The sequence below is a fragment of the Equus asinus genome, chromosome 17, assembly GCF_041296235.1.
Source record: "Equus asinus isolate D_3611 breed Donkey chromosome 17, EquAss-T2T_v2, whole genome shotgun sequence".
NCBI classification, from domain to species: domain Eukaryota; kingdom Metazoa; phylum Chordata; class Mammalia; order Perissodactyla; family Equidae; genus Equus; species Equus asinus.
The window spans coordinates 22,027,683-22,050,324 of NC_091806.1; the positions used below are offsets into that span (position 1 = coordinate 22,027,683).

The 22,642-nt window shown below is 35.5% G+C and overlaps 1 protein-coding gene and 1 pseudogene across 1 annotated transcript; one reads left to right on the forward strand and one right to left on the reverse strand.

Annotated features, from left to right (window-relative positions):
• Positions 1-11,655: 11,655 nt before the first annotated feature.
• On the forward strand, positions 11,656-12,582 carry LOC139039653 (olfactory receptor 4P4-like). The gene has a single exon (XM_014832962.3). It carries the CDS (start codon positions 11,656-11,658, stop codon positions 12,580-12,582), a length of 927 nt encoding a protein of 308 aa, XP_014688448.1.
• Positions 12,583-15,670: 3,088 nt separating this feature from the next.
• Positions 15,671-19,236, reverse strand: LOC106825923 (olfactory receptor 4S2-like; annotated as a pseudogene).
• Between the last annotated feature and the right edge of the window lie 3,406 nt (positions 19,237-22,642).

A 22,642-nucleotide genomic window follows, 5' to 3' on the forward strand; every position in this document is an offset into this window, starting at 1 on the left:
CCATCTTCCAGAGGCTGCACACATTCCTTGGCTTTCGGCCTCTCAACTCCATCTTCAGTGTAATCAATGTTGCATCTATTTGACTATTCTTTCATTGTCACATCTCCCTCTGACTCTCTTTTCTGCCCTCCTCTTCTGCTTTTAAGAACTCTTATGGTCCACTGGGCCCACCTGGATAATCCAGGATAATCTCCCTGTTTCAAGGTCAGTTTATTAAGAACATTAATTCAATCTGTAATCTTAATGCCATTTGCCATGTAAACATATTTTCATAGGTTCCAAGGATTAGAATGTAGACATCTTTAGGGACTATTATTTGGCCTACCACAATAAAACTCAGTAAATCTAAGGCCAGAGAACCCAGAAGCTTACTGTTTTATGGGAGGGTCCAGAAGACACTCGCTTCACTAACACAATAAGCTTGTACTGGTAAGGGAAGTACAAATGTACTTGAGAAGCTTCATGGTTTTAATAGATGAAGATGCTTCCCTAGAACTTTGCTGTTTGGTATTTTTGGAAATGGTGGGATTCTAGAACAGCATTAAGTAGCAGTTAATAACTTCGATATTACAGTTAATAACTATAAAGTGGATGCAATTATCATAATGATGGCAAAACACGAGAGCAATAAGGTGCCTTTTCTTGTAGGGCTCTGTGACAATGACAAATACATCATGGTGTTGTGAGGGGCTATTCCTTAGTCCTAGTGCCCAAGAATCCTCTTACTACCTCCCATATCAAGTGCCCTTCTTTATCTCATCCATTATGTTCATGTTAGATCTTCATCTTCCATTAAGCCCTCCATCTCCCTTTCCCATTCCCTCAGTCCATTTAGACTCAAGGAAAAGAAAATTTGACTATAAACAGGCATAATCATATTCATACTTAGGCAGATATCGTTGAAGTCTTTTTGTTTTCTTTTTCTTTTGCATGAGCTGAAAGAGGGGAAAAAATAAGTTCAAGTTAACAATGATAGAAAAGAGAAGTAGAGAAATGGACATAAAACAAGTTTATTTTCTTATGTGACCTTCCCACATCAGTGTGGTATTCTAGAATTCTAATAGTCTCTGATCTACTCTTTTTATATCTTCATTTCTTTCATTTACTTGCCATGCTGACAATTTATTGTCAGATAATATTTTAACTTACTGATAAATATAAATTTTTTTGGTTAAATCGCTTGACTTACTGTTTTAATTGTTTTTATACCCTTGGAACCATCCAACTGTGTCTTTTATGTATATAAGAAGTGTATCTAAGATCTGTTGTTGACATGTTATCATATTTTTACCAGCACATCATGTTTGATATACTTGAATTATTTGTGTGTGTGTGTGTGTACCTAGACTACAAAGGAAAAACAAATCTGTCTTCTTCTAGAAGCCCTCAGCTGTTTTAAAGAAAAATTTAACAGAATTTCTATCACTTTTAATGCACTATTCTTTGCTATGTTTAGGTATATTGATAATAAATCTAGAAGCTAAATTAAAACTAAACTAAACTTAGGTAATAAACTAAACTTCTAGATAATAAATCTAGAAGCTAAGTAGGTATTTTGACTGTTTTAGATTCCTATTGCCGCATAACAAATTACCACAAAATTAATAGCCTAAAACAACACCCATTTACTATCACCGTGCTTCTTGTCTGGAGTTTGAGTGAGCTGGTTTCTGTCATTGATAAGGCAAAAACCAGGATCTACTGGGCTGGAATCTTATCTGGAAATTCTGAGAATTGATCCCAGGCTCATTCATGTTGTTGGCAGAATTCAGTCCTTTCTGATTGTAGGACTGAGTCCCCAATCTCCTGGCTGGCTGTCAGCTGGGAGTCACTCTCAGCTCCTAGAACTCCCTGCATGTGGCCCTTCTGTCTTCAAGGCCATCAATGGTGCATTTAATTCTTATTCAAATCTCTCTAATTTACTCTTATGTTACTAGCCAGGAAAAATTCTTTGTTTTTAAAGAGCTATGGGAGTAGAGTCCGAACATATAACTCAAGGTCAACTAATTAATAACTGTAATTATATTTTGATATCCTTTTTGACATATAATTTAATATAGGTATGATGCATTATCATATTTACACTCCCAAGGAATAGAGGAGGAAATCTTTAGGGGCATTTTGGAATTATATCTACCACAGTGATAACAGAGTTTTGAAAAATCATAGCTTAACTGGACAGCCACATGCAAAAGAATGAAAGTAGACCATTCCCTTATACCATGCACAAAAACCAACTCAAAATGGATTAAAGACTTGAATGTAAGACCTGAAACCATGAAACTTCTAGAAGAAAACATAAGCAGTAGGTTATTTGACATTGGTCTGACCAGCATATTTTCAATTCAAATGCCTCACCAGGCAAGGGAAACAAAAGAAAAAATGAACAAATGAGACTACATCAAACTAAAAAGCTTCTGCACAGCAAAGGAAACCATAAACAAAATGAAAAGACAACCTAAAAATTGGGAGAAGATATTTGCAAACCATATATCAGATAAGGGGTTAATATCCAAAATATACAAAGGACTAATACAGCTGAAAAACAAAAAAAACCCAACAATCCAATTAGAAAATAGGCAAAAAGAACAGAGATTTCTCCAAAGAAGAAATACAGATGGCCAACAAGCATATGAAAAGATGCTCAACATCATTAGTTATCAGGGAATGCAAATCAAAGCTACAGTGAGTGGTATCACCTCACTCCAGTCAGAATGGCTATAATTAACAAGACAGGAAACAACAAATGTAGGAGAGGGTGTGGAGAGAAGGGAACCCTTGTTCACTGCTGGTGGCACTACAAACTGGTGCAGCCGCAATGGAAAGCAGTATGGAGTATCCTCCGAAAATTAAGGATAGATCTACCATATGTTCCAGCTATCCCACTGCTGGGTATTTATCCAAAGAACTTGAAAACACAAAGGCATAAAGATACTTGCACCCCTATGTTCATTGCAGCATTATATACAATACCCAAGACATGGAAGCAACTTAGATGCCCATCAAGGGATGAATGGATAAAGAAGATGTGGTATCTATACACAATGGATTACTTCAGCCATAAGAAATGATGAAATCCGGCCATTTGTGACAACAAGGATAGACCTTGAGGGTATCATGCTGAGTGAAATAAGTCAGAGAGAGAAAGTCAAATTCCATATGGTCTCACTCATAGGTAGGAGATAAAAACAATGACAGACAAACATGTAGCACTGAAGATTGGATTGGCAGTTACCTTAGGGGAAGTAGGGAGGGGGAAGGGCATAAGGGGTGATTAGGTTCACATGTGAGGGGATGGACTACAATTAGTTTTCAGGTGGTGAACATAATGTCATCTAAACAGAATTCAAAATATATTATGAGGTACATCTGAAAATAAATAAACAAATAAAAAATAAATTAAAAATAAAGAAACACCATAGCTTTATCACAAGAATCAGAGAATGTATAACTCAGTATTTCTAAAATGAGGATAGTTCTACTCTATCTATTAAATATGCTGCCTTTGCATCCTCTACCAAAATATTATCAATGATTAAATGATGATTAAATATGACTTTCCCTTAGGCGAGGGGGATTTTGTAGGAAATATAAGTGACATTTTATAGCAGTTTAAACAATCAGTGAATCCGACTAAATATATGATGGTCTTCAAATATCTTCCACAATCAATAACGAATTGTCTACACACGTGAACATGTAAATCCCATGGATGAGGGCCTAAAGTGGGAACTGAAATTTTAGTTCCACATAGTTTTGCATCGTGAGCTATTGTCTTATTTTTCCCTTACATGTCATTTACTTCAGTCTGAAGATTGTGATCTGAATGCTTTGTCTTTTAAATATTTCAGAGTTCCCTTCACTAACTTTCCTGGAAATTGCATCAGAAAGCTTCTGAAAATAAGATTAATCTGCTACTACTACTAACAACAATATTAACTATAATAATAATGGATAATGCCTATTACTTATGTGTGATAAAATACATATTCTTATTGCATTTATAAATGAAGATTCTAGGGAGGTAAGTATCTTACCCAAAGGCACATAGCTGGTTATAGGCACATCAGGAATTCAAACTCAGACACTGGCTTCAACATCTGAGGTGATAAACATTAAATCACCCCTGACAAGCTCTCTATGCTGCGTCTTTCAACCATACTCTTGCCACCATTCACATGACATATACACACAAACACACTCATACATTTTAACATAATCATTTCTCCTTGCGATGTTTCTGAAATCAAAAGCACAACAATTAAATAATTTAGGCAGTCAACAACAATTATAAGAGTAGTTCAATAAAAATTTTTAAAAATAAATCTTTTAAAGTATATGTTGCTTTACCATCATCAAATATAATCAAAATTATGAAAATTTTCTTAGTAATTTGTTTTGTTGTTGCTATTGAAATTCTACTATGAATGGACTGTATAATTTGGAGAAAAATGTATAACATGAATCCTGTGTAATTTAAAATTTAAACATGATTTTGAAATATTCAGCACAGTATTTTACTGTCTTATTTTAAATTGAAAATTCAGAAATATTTATTGAGCGTTGTACTATGTGTAAAGTGTAGCAGTGCTGTTCAAAGTCATTGTAGTGTTAGTAAGCATCTTAGCCAAGGTCAAATTCTAATATACTAGTCACTTGCTTCCTAGACTTGTCAATTTACCTCTTGTGCCTCTGTAGAAATATTAATAGTACCATATCATTTGATCACTATGTGCGTTAAAATGAAAAATCCTTTTAAAGTCCTTACCATGATTACTATCACATTGTAAGGACTGTTTTCAATTATTGCTGTTTCTCTGGCCATGATTAAAAATTAAATTATTAGAGGGGCCAGCCCAGTGGTGTAGCGGTTAAGTTCGCGTTGTCTGCTTAAGTGGTCCAGGGTTGGCAGGTTCTGATCCTAGGTGCTGGACCTATGCACCACTTATCCAGCCATGCTGTGGGAGGCATCCCACATGTAAAGTAGACAAATGCAGGCCAGATGTTAGCTCAGGGACAATCTTCCTCAGCAAAAAAAGAGGATTGGTGGTGAATGTTAGCTCAGGGCTAATCTTCCTCAAAAAATAATAATAATAATTAGATAGAAGATGAGAAAGAGCAGAGCCTGATTTCATTGAGGTAATAGTCTATGGAGAAGATCAGAGAAGAATACCAATATGTAAAAATACAAACACAAAAATGGCCAAAAAATATTCAGACTGTCTATGAAAGGGGAATCAATGGTCTGGCAAAGATAGGTATTAGGAGTGTAATGGAATGACCTGGGGTGTGAAATTATGTTGGAGGAAAGACAATATAATGAGGATAAACTTTGTGGAAATGGAAACATTTAAGTTTCCCCTTTATAAGTTAAGAGAAATCTGGATACCTTCAATATTAGTAATTAATTAGCTTCGGTAATAGAAGCAGATGAAGACTCTTAATAAATATAATGAATGCAACAGGGTTTATTTTCTATATAGAAAGTAATAAGGCTACTTTTAAAATTTGTCTTTGACCATAAAACCTACTTTTGATATTTAACAACATATATTTGAAGCGATCTAAAATAATATATTTAAAAAGGCACAATTGAAAAGCCAAAGCAATAGCAAATTAAAATCAGCAGAGTTTAGTTTTACTTGCTTTGTCCAAGAATTACCATAGGGACTGACACTGGGATCGCAGCACCGAGGTACCTGCAGCGCCTTGAAATACTCCTGACTTTCAGTGCAGCTTCTCTAAGAGTCACCGACTCCTGAGTGTGAAGGGACTTTGTCTTTGCTGCTCACTATTGCATCAGAGGGAAAAGAGACAAGAGAGAAAGGCCAAATGAGTTTGACATTTTCCCTGCAGTTTTGTGATATAATTCTCATTCTCATTTTGAGTATGCATAAAGCTAGTTTTTAAGATGTACTTATTTTAAGTATATTTTAAAAGCTAGATACGAAGAATGAGACTTTTTTCATTGTGTTTTTCCCCCTAAAAGATTTCCGTATTATTTTTGTTTGCAATAGATTTGTTTTTCATTTGTTCTCATGAGTTCAAGAAGACAAAGATATCCTTTCAAATACTGATTGGAATTGGCTGATACTAAATATGTGAGTTGGTTTTTTGTTTCCTTTTTCTTTCTTTCTTTTTTTTTATTTTGCATGCCTGAGTCTATGTGAAGTCATCTCTGAATAGCTATAGAATCATCTATCCTTGTTTGCTTATTATTTAAGGGAATTATTTTTTCCATGAATATGTATTATAAAAATATATCTGCTTTGTAACTATTTCTTTTATAACCTTGAATGTTTTATAATTCATGTCACAAATTGGCATTATAAGTGTTTACAAAACAACTTCAGGAGGTTTGTTCTAATAGAAAACGGACAATGGGAATGCTCTCTTGAAATCCTGTTCCTAACATGGGACTGTTTGATGCTGAGACAGAAGGTTAAGGGAATATTTTGTACTCTACTTAGGATAGAAAAACATTGATAAAAAACCATGAAAGTCTGAAAAAGATAAAATAATTGAGTAAGACAAGTAGTAAGCAGAATGAAGACAGTCAGAAAATTATGGAATTGATAACATCATTTTGATTAATTACTTGATAAATCATTTGATTTAGAAAATTAGTTCTTTGCACCTGGAAGAATTCATGAAAACTATAATTCCTCATTGTCTTAAGAAGAAATAAGTACCCATAGAATTGAGGGACTTTTTCACAAATCACATAATTAGGGAGTGTCCAATAAGGACCCAAACCTCTGCTTCTTGCCTCACTGTGTCATAGGTCTATAATACTTTGCAAAACTCCCTGATATTTGAACTGGATAGGGTAGTATAGAAGGAAATTTCAGTGATCACAATTGGAGAACTTCAAATTACATAATTAATGACTATTTCTTTAACAAAGGTAAATCAGACATGTATTATTAAAATTGAAAAAAAAACTGCAGAGAACTACAAAATAACCTAAGTAAAAGATTGGGGAAAATAATTATTTTCTTGAAAGATTTGATTCAATTATTCTTAGAGCGATGATCTTTTCTAGTGCACTATAGGCCTTCATAAATGAATTTTTGCCTTGATTTCAGTTCTCTCATCTGTGAAGTGGGAAATCCCATTACCTACCCCATGTCCTGGTAGTAGTCTGGGATTTTCAGCAGTGTTGTCAAAATATTTTATAACTTTGGAATTTGTTCAGTGATATGTTAAACTCACTGGAGAAAATCTATTCTCTGAACTCCTCTTGTCTTAGAAATGGTGAAACATTCATAGAATATCAATCCTTTTTCAATTAATAATTAATGAGTCAATATTTACCTAATTCTTACAATGTATTAGATGCACATATCTGTACCTAAATGTTTTATATGGATATTTTATTTTAATTCTCAGAAGAATCCTGTGTGGTAGGTACTACTATCATCACTGCTTTACACATTAAAAAAAAAGGCTCAGTGTAAGTAACTTGATTAGATTAGGCAAGAGTTAACTAGTGGACCATATATTGGAGTCCACTTACTGAAACTCAAGCACTCTCACCCACCATTTATAGCTTGTCTCATTCAAAGATGCAGTTGACAATTTTATTCTATTTATTTATTTATTTATTTTGAGTAAGATTATCCCCAAGCTAACTTTTGCTGCTGATCCTCCCCTTTTTTACTGAGGAAGACTGGCCCTGAGCTAACATCTGTGCCCATCTTCCTCTACTTTATATGTGGGATGCCTACAACAGCATGGCTTAAAAAGTCTTTTGTGGGTCCGCACCTGAGCTCAGACATGGTGAACCCCAGGCTGTCGAAGCAGAATGTGCGAACTTTATTGCTGCATCACTACACCAGCCTCTGACAATTTTATTTTGAGAATTGGAGATTAGTCAGTCTCATTCCCTAAGAAACATTTTCTGTGAGACTACAGAAACCAAGATGACCATGAAAATCAGGGGTTGATTTTTTTCCCTGTTTTAAGGCAGGATGAACATTGTGTCCTGACTATCCCATTTGGATGCTGTCCAGTCTAGATTTTCTTAGTGAACTTGTTGCAGCAGAGATGAGGATTTTAGACCGAAGTTTTAATGATGACAGCGTTTCTATTGTGTCCACACATATCAGAGGCTGTTATCCCTTCATGTAGCAGACCAAGATTATTCAAACTTCGTTAAAAATCTATTGTTTCTTTCTATTCAAACTATAATAAGAGCCAGTATTAGTTTAGCAAAATTAGGAACCACGAAAAACAGTAAATTATATATGTGAGTCTTTAATAATAACAGCTATTAGATTTAGCAGATGATCTTGGAATTTCTTTAAATCCTATCAGAATTATAAAAGTGTAACTATTTTTAATGATGATATAAAAGCCAAATCCAGAGATAGGTGTAAAGAAAGCGTGCAGATATTGGTATAAATATAGATGCAGATATAGATGTTTTCTATTTCCTTATGTCAAATATCTCTTCCTGGAGGAGTGGGGGGTAAGAAAGGATGTGTCTAATTATATTTATATCTTTTATGACAATTGACAGCATATAATGCTTGGACAATAGCATCTATGTCTACATTTACTAAAGAAACAGAGGCACCATTGTGGTAAGTTATATGAGTTTACTGAATTGCAATAAAGGATTATGATTCATATTTTGTTTTAATTCCATTCATTATTATATTCTTCTCAAATCATATTACAAAATAATGTTTTAAAATTAACTTTGTTTACAGAATACTGAAATAATTGCTTTGATAGGGAAATCATAATATTGTATAACACTAAAATCCCCTCTGACCATTACCATTTTTGTTTGTAACAAGTAAATCTTTCCTTCCAAACCTTTTCATATTAAGTTATAAGCACAGAGTTTCTCACGAAAACTACATGATATTCTGTGGGTGTGATTTTTTTTAACACACTAGTTATCATATTGTGATTATCTTTGTACTTTTTTTATGTTTTCCACTAAAAAATATGTTAGCGATTTGTATCATGATAGATGTGCAAGATTTATCCAACATTTACATTTCTGCCTAGTTTTCCATAAGAAGAATGTACCACATACTATTTCCATTCTATTGGCAGGAATTTATATCATTTCCATTTTCCAAGTTTGAATGTCTGCTATGAATATGTTTTTGTATGCTTTCTGGTGTAGTTTTACTGGGTAGCTTACCAAAATGTTATATGAACAGGCTTTTAACTTTTATTTTTATGAAGTTGACAATTGAGAATACTATCTTGTTGTTTAATCTGATTCTGATGAGGTTGAGCATTTTTATATGTTTTTTGCTAGCTAGTACTTTCCTTTCTTTGTTTTGCCTAGTCAAATGTTTTGCTCTTTTAGAAATTTCACTTACTTATTTTTATAATATTGATTTATAGGATTTATGTTTACTCCAATTAGTTTTTAAAATATTTTGTTCATATGACATTGTGCCATACAGCAATTTTAAATATATTGTTTCTTATAATTTTTTTTGTGCTTTGCTTAAAAAATTTTCCCTAACTTATAAATCCATTCTAATTACCTCTCAAATATATTTTCTAGCTTTGTTTGATACATTTATATTTTTCAATAATTCAGTATATAATTTTTTTATGCCTTATGAAGCGTTTTGTTGTTTTATTTTTTACCCGCAGAGGGAGATTCAAAGTCCTAACCTCAGTTACTGAAAAGTTCACAATTTCACATCAATTTGAAATTTCAACTTAAGTATAGAATAAATTTCAATATACTTACTTGTTTATTTATTGGCTATCTTCAAGTTCAGCAATCTTTCACTAACAAATCTTTAATTGTCATAGTTTTATAATATACTTCAATTCTAAAAAGTATGTTTATACTTTTTGTTCTTTCTTTTATAAAGTTAACTACTATAGACATTGTTTCTGAAATTTGGAAGCAGATTTTGAAGTTTTATAAAAAATTTTGTCAGAACTTTTGTTTTAATTATTGAATACATGGATTAATTTGGGAAGAATTTACATCTCTTCTATATTGATCCCCTGTGACCATTAAATGTGGTATTTCTCTTTAATTGCTTCAGTATTTTATTATCTTTTAACACAACTCTTTATTCAAGGAGATAATTCATTTTTAAGGACAAGTAACCCACAGTTAAAAGAATCTTTAACTTTTTATTTTAAAGAAATCATACCACAACTCAGAACCATTGAAGTTGGAGTTTCACTTGTGTGACAGCCACACTTCCGGAGATTTTGCAAGAAATCACACCACGGGGTATTAACTTGGCATTCACAGATGGATTTCAAAGCAAAAGTCCATACTTTTCCTTAAAATCTTATTGGAAATCACTTTGTATGTCCAATGTGCATTTTTCTAAAGTAATGTAAAGGGAACTCAGAGTAAACAGCAATGTTCAATTGCTGTTATAACTCTCCACAGGCTGGCAATTCTTTGTCAATATGTAGGGTTCATCTTTGTATAAAACTCAGCCTTGAGTTTAGAAGTTTTGTGATAACGTTTTAGATCAGGTTGCAGAAAGGAAGTAAGAGATGTAGTGTACTTTCCACCAAAGTAATAATCCCTTTTTAACTAAAATATTCCCGGACTTGACCCCAGGTGAGTTTAATAAGCCTGACAAAGAAAGCAAGTGGTTGGAGGGCTGGTCTAGTGGTGTGGTGGTTGAGTTCACACTCCACTTGGGCAGCCTGGGATTCCCAGTTTCGGATCCCACGTGTGGACCTAGCACTGCTCATCAAGCCCTGCTGCAGTGGCATCCTGCATAAAATAGAGAAAGATTGGCAGAGATGTTAGATCAGGGCCAATCTTACTCACACACACAAAACAAGCAAGTTAAGAGGTTCAATTTAAAGAGATACAAGGTGGCAAAACAGATTAAATGAAGAAGACTCTCTGGATGCAATTTCCCCCTCCAAGGATGTTGTCATAAAAGGAAGTACAGAAAGTGTGACCAAAGGATAAAAATGATAAGGACTCCTGAGCTATACTGGGAAGTGAACTGAGAAATAGGGTCAATTTCAGGAAGCTGTAAATGTACTAGAAGCCCATGCAGTGGAGCAAAACTTGTCATCTGCTTGTTGTTCTTTCTCTCCCTCCCTTTTTTTTAATGTTCATGAAAATGTTCTAAAGGCACTTTCTGAAATTAAAATTATGAGCTCATTGAAGTCTAGTGACATCACTGAACTTTCAAGATTCAGCACAGATTAAATCACTGGGAAGTATTGAGAATTATAATGACATTTCACCCTTTGAAGCATAGATAACCTCAGTGCTGTTTTACACATACTGGAGATTCAGAAATCACTCCTAAAGTATAATGCTGAAATTACATCTCAAAATTGACCTGGAAAAGAGCATTTGATCTTTTATGTATTCATCTTGTGGTTCATGGCAAGTGAGAGACTTTGGAACTCAGCATAATTGTAATTAACTGATGATGTGTGCTATTATTGTTACTGTATGTCTGCTCTACTGAACTTCACGCCACTTGTGGGTAGAGATTATATGTATTTTGTACACTGCTGTACCCTTAGCCAATTATGGTGATTGTATTATAATAAACCTTCAATACATATTTATTGAATAAATGAATGACTTTTAAAATAAATCAATAATTTCAAATAGTTGAGTGTTTCAGGTATATTAACTTCCCCCTCTACAGGATCAAACCCACAGAAGCAATGGGACATCAAAACATCACAGAATTTATCCTTCTAGGACTTTTCAGTGATGAGGATGTGAAAGTTGCCTGCTTTGTCGTGTTTTCTCTTTGTTATGTTGCAATTCTTTCAGGAAACCTGCTCATTCTCCTCACTATCAGGTGGAGCCGCCTCAGTGAGCAGCCTATGTACTTTTTCCTCAGCTACTTGTCCCTCATGGATGTCTGCTTCACCTCCACGGTGGCCCCCAAACTGATCACAGACTTACTGGCCCAGAGGAAGACCATCTCCTACAACGACTGCATGTCCCAGATGTTTTACGCCCACTTCTTTGGTGCCACTGAGATCTTCATCTTGGTGGCCATGGCCTATGACCGCTATGCAGCCATTTGCAGACCCCTTCACTATATGGTCATCATGAGCAGACAAGTGTGCTATGTCCTTGTGATGGCCTCTATTATTGGAGCATTTATCCATTCAATCCTGCATGTATTGATTATTATTGAACTTCCGTTCTGTGGCCCCAATCAGATAGACCACTATTTCTGTGACGTATTCCCCTTGCTAAAGCTGGCCTGCATGGACACCAGTTTGTTGGTCATTGCGATCATTACCACAACAGGGGTGATGTCCATTTTGACTTTTGTTGCTTTGCTAATTTCTTACATCATCATCCTGTCCACTGTGAGAACCCATTCCTCTGAGGGCCGCCACAAAGCCCTCTCAACCTGTGGCTCACACATCACTGTCGTGTTCATGTTCTTCTTGCCCCTCATCTTAACCTATGTCCCAACAGCTGATTCTGTCAGTAACGACAAGGTTTTTGCCCTATTTTACACCATGATCGCCCCCATGTTCAACCCTCTTATCTACACACTGAGAAACACAGACATGAAGAATGCCATGAGGAAAGTGTGGTGCCGAGAGAAACCATTTGAAGGGAAATGAAGCCTCTGGTGTTCAAGCCCTTAGGCAAATCCTGTTCTATCTACAGAATCATTAATGTCACCAAATACAGCAGGTACAGAGGAGTGGTGTGTAGTCACCAAAAGTTGCAATGCCATTCTTGGATCAGCCATCTCAATAATGTCATGTAGCACGCCACCCCAAAACTTGTGGCTTATACGACAAACATTTAATTCTCACTTATGTGTCTTTGGGTAAGCTTGGGTTCAGCTGATCTAGGTTGAGCTTGAAGGGGGTTAAGTGCAGACGTCAAAGTAGATTCAAATATATTTCATGTAGTTCTTATCTTTTTCATGCATAAAATAGAAGATTTATCTTACTCTTTGCTGAAATTATAATTTTATGCTCTGTACATTAATGTTTCACTGTACCATTAACTGTTATGGAAGTTCAGCATTGTATGTCTCTCTATACTATGTGGCAGACTTAATTTGTAGATTTTTCATACTAAAGAATATACAATAAATACTGTTTTGAAGATTTGAATAAAATGATGACGTTGAATTATACCTCAAAACAAAACAAAACTGGTCACCATGCAAGAAGTGGACACATCAGAACACTGTCAAAATGAGGCATTCCTACTCAGTCACTATAAAAAGCAGTGTAATTCTAGAGGCTCTGACATGTGATAAATGTTTTAATCTCATGAATATTTTAAATGAAAAAGAGATATGCTGCAAAACATAAAAGCTATCCTTACATATTCAATTCAGCAGAGCATGGAAACATGTTTAAATAATTTATGCTGCTCCAGGGACAGAAGTATAATCACTGGTTAGAAGAAACAAGGAGACAAATTTATTGTTTTCCACTATAAAATAAACTAATTTATTCATCTGGAAAATGAGAAAGGTTGCCATTTATTTTTGTCAGTGAAGGCTTTAATCCAAGTCATACCTGCCTTCGTATAACACCAAGGTTATAAAACTATAAAGCTGGTAGACAATGTTGTCATCATACATCCATGAAACAAAATGGTGTTGTTGACCAGACTCATCCTTATTGAAACTGGAGAGAGTCTGAGTTCTCGTGATTCTTGGCCATTTATTTCCAAGGAGCCAAGAGGAGACTCTATAAGCTCCTCTGATAGGGATTGACTCTGAGGAAATTTGTGAACAGGAATATGTTTATAAAGTCACTGGTAGAAACTTGAATATTATTTTATATGTTCCACTTCTTGATCTTTGATAGTAATAAATATGTTAGCTTTTATCTTCTTGGGGACTTCATATTTTCAATATCACTAATATCTAGTGATAGTCCAGATTTTAGTGCAAAGATATGAAAGAAAGAGAATTGTGGAGAAAAGTTACCAATTGGATAACAGTTTTCTAAATTCTGTTCAAGTTTAGCTCCCTTTGTGTTAGTTAGCAGAATCCATGGGGCTATATATATCCAAGGGAGGGCTCTTTGGATTTCATTGACTCATAGACCTCTTGTACTCTAAGAACATCAAGTATCACCAATCCCAGTGTTTCCAAATCTAAGTTCCCAGATGTACCACTGACTGTATAAAAATTACCAGAGAAGCTTTAAAAATGCACATTTTGTATACCATTTAACCCTGGCCTACTGGATCAGAAACTCTTAGAATAGATACTATCATCTGTCCAAAGATCTCTCAAGATGCTTCCAATGATCAGAAAAGTTTGAGAAGCACTGACGTAGGCATTATTTTAAAATTGAGCAAATGGGGGTGCATAGACATCCAGTGAGGATATGTCCAAGCTGGGACAATAAACATGGATTTGTGTGGTCCAGGGCAAGGATTTCTTAATTATGACTCCTAATTCAGATGTGTTTCTGCCTTTTGATCTTTCTTATCTTTAATTCTGTGAATGCATCAATGTCAGAGATCTTCTTTTTAAAACACTATGTACAGTCCTTCACATACATACAGACATAGAGACACTTGCACAGATACACACTCTGCAGCCATAAACATAACCACGTGTAGGTAGTAACGGGAATAATCAGATTTAAGGAAATGGCAATAAAACAATGGCAAAATGATAATCAGGGATGTATTCATTTGCTATAGAAAAATAAAGCTCAGTTTTCACAAAGTAAATGAGGGATGTGTCACCAGGACAAATGTTGTTCATATAGGAAAGTCATGATTTTTGTCCAGAATGAGTCTCTCTGGAGTCCAGAGTTGGAAATTGGGATGCCAGTAAAGGAAGCCGTGATACATGGCTCACCATATTCAGTGAAGCTGCTTGGTTCAAACATTGGAGGAAATATGGTTTCCCAATCATGAATCTCAGCAAATTGTATTTACCCTGTTGATTGAGTGACAGTCGCCTATTCATCACAGGTCACTTTGTCTTCAGATTTATTAGTTGTTCCTGTTAGTCATTTTAAATGTTAGGGACCACTGGATGCAGATGGCAAGTAAAGACTAGAGTCAGTTACAGAAGCATATTAATGAGATGTTACAATTAAAATGGGGATTTTAGAGTCTCTTCTTTTTTTTTTCAATTTCCTTATTGTTTGCATAAAGAAAATGAGTTCTAGAGAAAGGAAAAAGTTTTTCCCAAGACCAGAGGTTGAGAACAGGTCTTTTGTTTTTTTAAGCTTGTGTTTTCTCTCTTTCACATTCTGCACACACCTCCCTTCCCATTCCAACCTTACTAGGTTTAATTTTCACTGAGCTTTGGAGGGCTTGCATCAGAATGCTGTAGCTCAGATGTCTGTTAATTTTCATACAATATACACATATTGAGTATTTAGTATGTACTAACTGCAGTTCTGAACATAGAAAACAGCCATAAGTCCTCCATAGTAGACTCTCATTCTTTAAGGAAAATGATGAAAAAGGCAAACATGGGGAGAAGAAATTAGTGGTGCTGAGTATAATCATGCTGTGCTTCTGAGTTGAATAAGATTTTTATGGCCTAGCTATTTCAGAGAATTATCTGATTGTGAAATATTAGAACAAATATAATAATAAATAACAACTTCTATGTGTAGAGTGTGTTATTGTCTCATTTTTTCTGCAAAAAAATAACCTGTGAGGTTTTTATTGTCTTCATTGTACAGTTGAGAAAATTTAAGATCATCCAGCTTAAATTGATATTTCCAACTCTTTAACATTAGCCTTCTAGAAAACCTTCCTGACCCACAGTTTCCTCACTGCATTCTTTACTTCCGCATTTCTCAGTGTATAAATCAGGGGATTTAACATGGGGCTGATAATGGTGTAAAATGCAGTCACTAACTTCTCCTCTGAAAAGATAGTATCGGGAAATGTATATGAAAGTACAGGGAACAAAAAAGATGATGCCCACAGCAATGTGGGAGCCAAAGGTGGAGATAGCTTTGCACTTGCTTTCTGCTGACTGCTGTCTCAGGGACACCACACTGATGGTATAAGAGGTTAGCAAGATAACAAAACTCTCCAGAGTAATGATACCTACTGTTGGTTTTCACAACACCACTAACAAAATATTTGTCTGTGCAGGCAGGTTTCAGCACAGAGTGGACATCACAAAAGTAGTGATAAATCTCATTGGGTTCACAAAAGTGTAGTCAGACTACCAGAGCCACTTGGATAAGGGTGTGTAAGAACCCAACTACCTAGTTCCCTGGCAAAATTTTATTGCCTCTTTCCTGGTTCATGAGGGTTATATAGTACAGGGGTTTACAAATAGCTACATAACAGTCATAGGCCATTACAGTAAGGATGAAGATCTCACTGCAACCAAATAAATGCCCCCCAACATGCACCCCACATAGGAGGTAGTTTTTCTCTTGGATAATAGGCCAAGAAGCATCTTAGGAGCTGTGACCAAAGAGTAACAAATGTTCATAAAAGACAAGGAATTGAGAAAGAAATATATAGGAGACTCGAAAAGATTGCCCTCATAAACTGGCAGCATGATAAGGAGGTTTCCAAGAAGAATGACTGTGTAGAAGAAAGAAAATACCACAAAACAAACTTCTTCAACATCTAGGTTCTTAGAAAGACCCTAGAAAATGAATTCAGTTGCATTGTTAACTTTTTTTCCTGGAATTAGTCTAGGAGGTCAAGATCCCAAGAGAAAATTAAATTATCTGAAAGAAAAACATAACAAGGACTAACAACATTTACTTCTAACTCAAAACAAATGGAAAATCACTGTTGTTGAAAATGGAAAAAAAGCTACTTACTGCTTCTTAGCATGCATATTTAAACAAATTGAAATACACATTCTGATAATCTTACTTCCATATGATGGCCCATTCATCTACTCTAGAAGAGGAATCAAAGTCCAGTGAGATAAAGTTAATCCCCTAGTCACACATCTAACCAAGAGTCTCACCTGCCTTATCTTTTATTAAGGTTTTTGCATCTGTTTGTTTCTAAAAATTTACTTAGTTCTTCTTCTGTGTAAGGCACTCAACCTAATTTTGAAACAACTTCTGTGTCTGGTGATATGGTAACATTTATGTATCTGGAAAGATTTGTCTAAACTTTGACTCAGAAAGGTAAACGTATTTTTGCATTTTTAATTCTGAATACTGCCATGAGTGTTCAAGTAGTTGAAACTACGTGACCTCTGCAAGTTCTTATCATGAAACTCAGATCTTTTTGTACAGGAATTTATGGTCCCCTATCTGATATGAAGCTCTTATAGTCAAAAGGTGTGTGGTGTAGTAGAAAGAGGACAAGATACAAACCTAATTCTGAGATAACGGTGCTATAACTCTAGATGAATAATTTATCTTCATGGGGTTTCTGTCATCCCATTTGTGAAATGAGACCGTTTCAATTTCACTATCATCTATCATATTAACGATTATTTCTACCACGAATTAAATCAATTCTGTCAGCACAGAATAGCCATAAAATTCTGATAAGAACTCAGAAAAAGATAAGACAAAGCATTAACATAAACCTCTGGAGACAAAGAAAGCTCTGTTTGATTTGAAAGGAGGGGAGGGGAAGCCTCTGGTAATTTCTCCATCTTCCAACTCAGTGATTGAGGATTCTTCAAGAGTTGCTTTGCCTTGGTATTTTAAAGATTTGTCTAAGTGAGAAAAAGAGAAAAAATCTGCCTTTAATTTCACCATTGCTTCATGCATCCTTTTAATCTTTCAAGTTTCACGCTAGTCGATATTAGTTACCCGACTTAGGATGAATTAAGTATTTCGTTATTTGCTAAATTTAAAACTCAATCAATTCTTTCATTTAACACCATAAAACTAATCCAAAGAATTCAGTAAACAGAAATAATTGTAACAGAAGTGGGAAGGGAAGAAAGTGAAAAGGGTAATAGGGCATATGTCTATGGTGACAGATAGTAATTGGTCTTTGGATAGTGAGCATGATGTAGTCTACACAGAAATTGAAATAAAATGATATATACCTGAAACTTATATAATGTTATGAACCAATGTTACCTCAATAAAAATAAATAAGTTGAACAAAAAAGAAGTAATCATTCTGTGATTGTTCATTGGATTAATGTGCTTCTATATATATTAGATATTAAATATTTAATATAACATATGATAAAATATCTCATTCGGGAGTATTTCTCTCTTGAATTTTAATTATTCTACTCTTGAAAATTCTACATGATTTGAAAATAGTGGCTTCAATAGTGCTATTGAGGTTCACTGCTTTTCTTTTTAATTGAATCTGCTGATTTCTGGACAACTTGATGGGTAGTTCATTTTCAGCCTATGTCTGAGATGAATCATAGTGCAGGCTTTCATTCCTTTACTTTTCGATTGTAGACCATTAAAGTTGACTCTTGACCACTAATATTCTTTCATATTTTTTCCTATTCCTACTCTTTCCTTTCCCTTCATTCTTGCTTTACTTTTTTTTTTTTTTTTTTTTTTTACCATTTCTACCCTCATCTAACCTCCTTCTTCCTTTTTCTTACAATGTCCAAAAAGTCAAACATACTCTTAGTTGTTCGTACTCTTAGAGGGAACTTATGCACTGCCCACTACTTGGTAGTAAGCACAGCTGATTTCTTGATCCACTGCACCTTTTAAGAGAGGCTATATGTTCCTTTTTCAAACCATCTGTAAATAGCTGGAGAGGAGAAAAATGTACCCATTGTCTCCCCTTTCCTACTGCCCAAAGATCTCCCCACAGTGGACCATTCTCCCTGCAATTTCTGTCCATGTCACTGGACCCTTCCTGCCGTTGTAAGAGAAGGCAGAGTTCAAATTAGCATCGGGGTCACTCTTAGCAGGAGGCTAGCTTGATGGGAAAGCCATTGGGCATATTTAGGCTCAAATCATGTTGCACAGTATCTACCAGTTCAGCAACAACAAGGAATCTCTGAAGTAGGATTTCAGAAGTGCCCACGTGGGTGTGAGCCAAGGTCCTATCAAGTCAAGCCCATTAGTAACTTAAAGATGGATAATAATTTCCATAGGCCTCTTCATCTATGGTCATGGTGAAGCCAGGCCATTGAGAGAGTGTCTCAGGCTACAAGCAAGGCAAGTACAGGAATCTGGGTTATCCTTCCAACAAATGAAGTCCAGTACAGTTGACCCGTGTGCCACTTATACCTGCTTGTATTTTCTAATGATATTGGGGTCTTGTTGGAGAGTGAATTACAATTACCTTTTTCCATGAAAAGAGATGAAATCGGAGGTACAACTCAACTTCTTCAAGGAGGTGACCATTTCTAGTTTCCTCAGAAGACTTAACGTGGGTTAAAAAAATCAAGCTCAGTTCCCTACTACTGCAGCTGCTTTTAGGGTTATAACTGATGCTTATCAACTTACTTCTCCAACCATCCGGGCTTCTTCTCCCTCACATTCAGGTGTTATCTCTCAGTTGCTTAACAGCTCAGGTGACACTTTCACCCAGAATAGATTTGATTATTTCCTGCGTTGCCCTTGTCAGTGAATCCTACTGAAAACTAGCAGTCTCCCTAGTCACCTTATACGTGATTTGGAGTAGCACCACCCCCGATACAGTATGTGTTTTCTCCAAAATTTAAAAGCCCATTAAGTAGTATGTCTTTTTCCTAATGATAGAAGATAGAATAGAAAACTCCTTCTTTATTGAGAGAATCTCTGCATCCCCAAGACCACTGGATTCCTAAGAACTCTACCCATGTTACAATCCCATGAAATTTCACAGCATTTATTTTCCACGTCCTGCTTCTGTGCACTTAGTAGGTTTATAAGTTACCAATTGCAATGTACTGGCAAACAATGCTAAGGCAAAAAGAGTGGCTTAAAATCACAAAACCAGGACATAAAGGCTTACAGTAAAAATAGTTTATTTGATTATGATTCGGCAATTTAGGTTGGATTCAGCTGGGTAGTTTTTCCACTGGTTTTACCTGGAAACACTCCCATAGTTTGACTGGAGTAGATGTTCCAATGTGGATTCATTTATACATCCAGAAATTGGCTCAGGTGCCTCAGTTCTCTTTGATTCTCCAGTGGCATAGATTGGGCTCTATCACACCAAGTTGGTTCAGGGCAGTGTTTGTTTCATGAAAGCTAGATCTTCAAGGCCTCTCAAGCCACAATGCAGGAATTGTATATTACTTTTCACCACATTCTACTGATGTGGTTAAAAGGTTACATATGTCATGTGTCACAAGGTTAGCCCAGATAAAAGTATAGAGAGATAGATTCCACTTTTTGATGGAAGAATTTGCAAAGTAGTTGTGACCATTGTGTACACTGGATTGTACAGGATACTTTCTAATTCTTCTCAACAGTCTGTTTAGCATAATGGTATCAATATAGTGGCTCATTTTTGCACAATGTTCACAAGATTATATTCCCTGGGATTCTAATATGAAAAAAAAGACAAGAGATAACATGGTTCTCAGGCAAGAGTCTATCATCCTTGTCATGTGAGGTGAGTTCATTTTATTCTACTATCTCATTTGGTTGGAGAAGAGCTACAAATCAAGTGCTGGAGGCTCTGATACTTTAATAAAGTTAACATGGCGCACTGAATCTTCAACTGGGTATACCACCTAAGTGATATCACAGTAGTACATAGTCAGATGAGTCATATGCTGCAATCCATCAGCTTTTTGCATGCATCATATCAATTAATTAAATGGTGATATTATAGGGAACTTGAATTTTTCAAATCTTTTGCGGTTAATTTTATCTCTGAAATTCCTTCCATCATAAGGTTTTGCTTCTGATTTTCTGCTTTGATTAGTGATTAGTGATGTTGACCGTCTGTTCAATATCAGTGGGCAATTTTCATGTGTTCGTTGGAGAAATGTCTATTCAACTATTTTGTCCATGTATTAATTGAGTTATTATTTGTTACTGAGGTGTAGGAATTCCTTGTATATTCTGGATATATCAAGTACATATTTGCAAGAATTTCTTCCTAACCAACGGGTTGCCTTTTCTCTCTGTTTATTGTGTCCTTTAATGCATAGAAATTTTTACTTTCAATGTAGCTCAATTGATCTATTTTTTCTTCTGTGGTCTGTGTTTTTGGTGTCATATGCTAAAAATTGTCACCTAAAGTAATATACTGAAGCTATTCTCTCTACTTTTTCTATAATTTCATACTTTTAGATCTTCTGTTTAGGTCTTTAACCTATTTTGAGTTTATTGTATATACTGTATAGGTTAAGGGTCTACCTTCATTCTTTTACATGCTGATATCTAGTTCTGCCAATATCATTTGTTGAAAAAACTGTCTTTTCTTCATTGAATGGTCCTGGTACCTTTGTAGAATGCCATTTGACCATTCATGTGATGGTTTCTTCCTGGACTCTATTCTATTCCATTGGTCTATGTGCCTGTCTTTTTGCCAGCACCACAATGTTTTCCCTACTGGAGCTTTACATTAAGCTTTGAAATCAGGGAGTTGGAGACCTCCGACTTTGTTTTTCTTTTCAAGAGTTTCTTTCCTTCGGGGTCCCTTAAGATTCTATATTAATTTTTCAGATATTTTTTCTATATCTGCAAAAATATCATTGGAGTTTTGATAGCAATTGTATTGAATTGGTATAATTTTAAGTATTATTGACATTCACAATATTAAGTTTTCCAATCCACAAAAATGTAATATCGTTCAGAATTAATACCACATATACATGCATGTACTGCATAACGATATTTTGGTCTATGAGGAACTACATATATGATGGTGGTCCCACAAGATTACTACTATATATCACAGTGGTGCCTGATGAGCAGGGCTAGATCCTCACCTGGGATCCGAACCTGCAAACCCTGGGTGGCTGAAGTGGAGTGAGTGAACTTAACCACTAACCTGCAGGGCTGACCACCTGCTGCAGCCTTTCTTAACTCCCCCAGTTACAACATTAAATGTGGAATCTCTGCTGCCTGAACCCATATCAATAAGTTCAGCCTGATCAAACTTTATGATTCTTCTGTAATTATCCCATACTTGTAATACCTATTCCCATATATATTTCCCAGATTTCTGTCTGAATAAATTAGAAAACTCAAGCAGTTATTTTGAAGTGTAGTGCACCTCCTCATGTGTCACACTTTGTACCTTAACTTTAGGGGCCTACTAGGACTTGTGTCTAGTTACAGGTCTGGAAACAAGGAGGGAGAAGAGGTGAGTCCTGAGAAAAATCAGCATTGTCTTTCACGGCAACTGCCTGAAGGGAAGCCATAACAGTTTCCTCAGGTAATGCAGGATTAATCCTTCAGAAATAGGGGGAGAAGCCAGTGTCACTGAAAGTGGAGAGGCCTCTTCCGTTAACAAAGAATATTCGTCTTCTTTCTGTTCCATCTTCATTGTTTCCTCATCCATCCAGTGATCTAAGCCAGAACCTGGGTTTTGTTTATTATTCGTCTTTGGAAAATCTTCATTCTATATCAAGTTCTTTTTTTTGTAACTCCTAAATGTTTCTTGAACCATTCTCTATCTCTCCATGTTAGTTTGAGTTTCCTAGATGCATACCCTGAGGTGGGGATTTTTATGAAAGTGACATATAAGGAGAAAGGTTGAGGGAAGCTCACTACGGTAGAAAAGAAAGGATGTGGTCTCAACTGGAATCTAGCTTCAAGCTGGATCCATGGGAGCTCTGGAGTATACATTGTACTACAGAAGTGATTC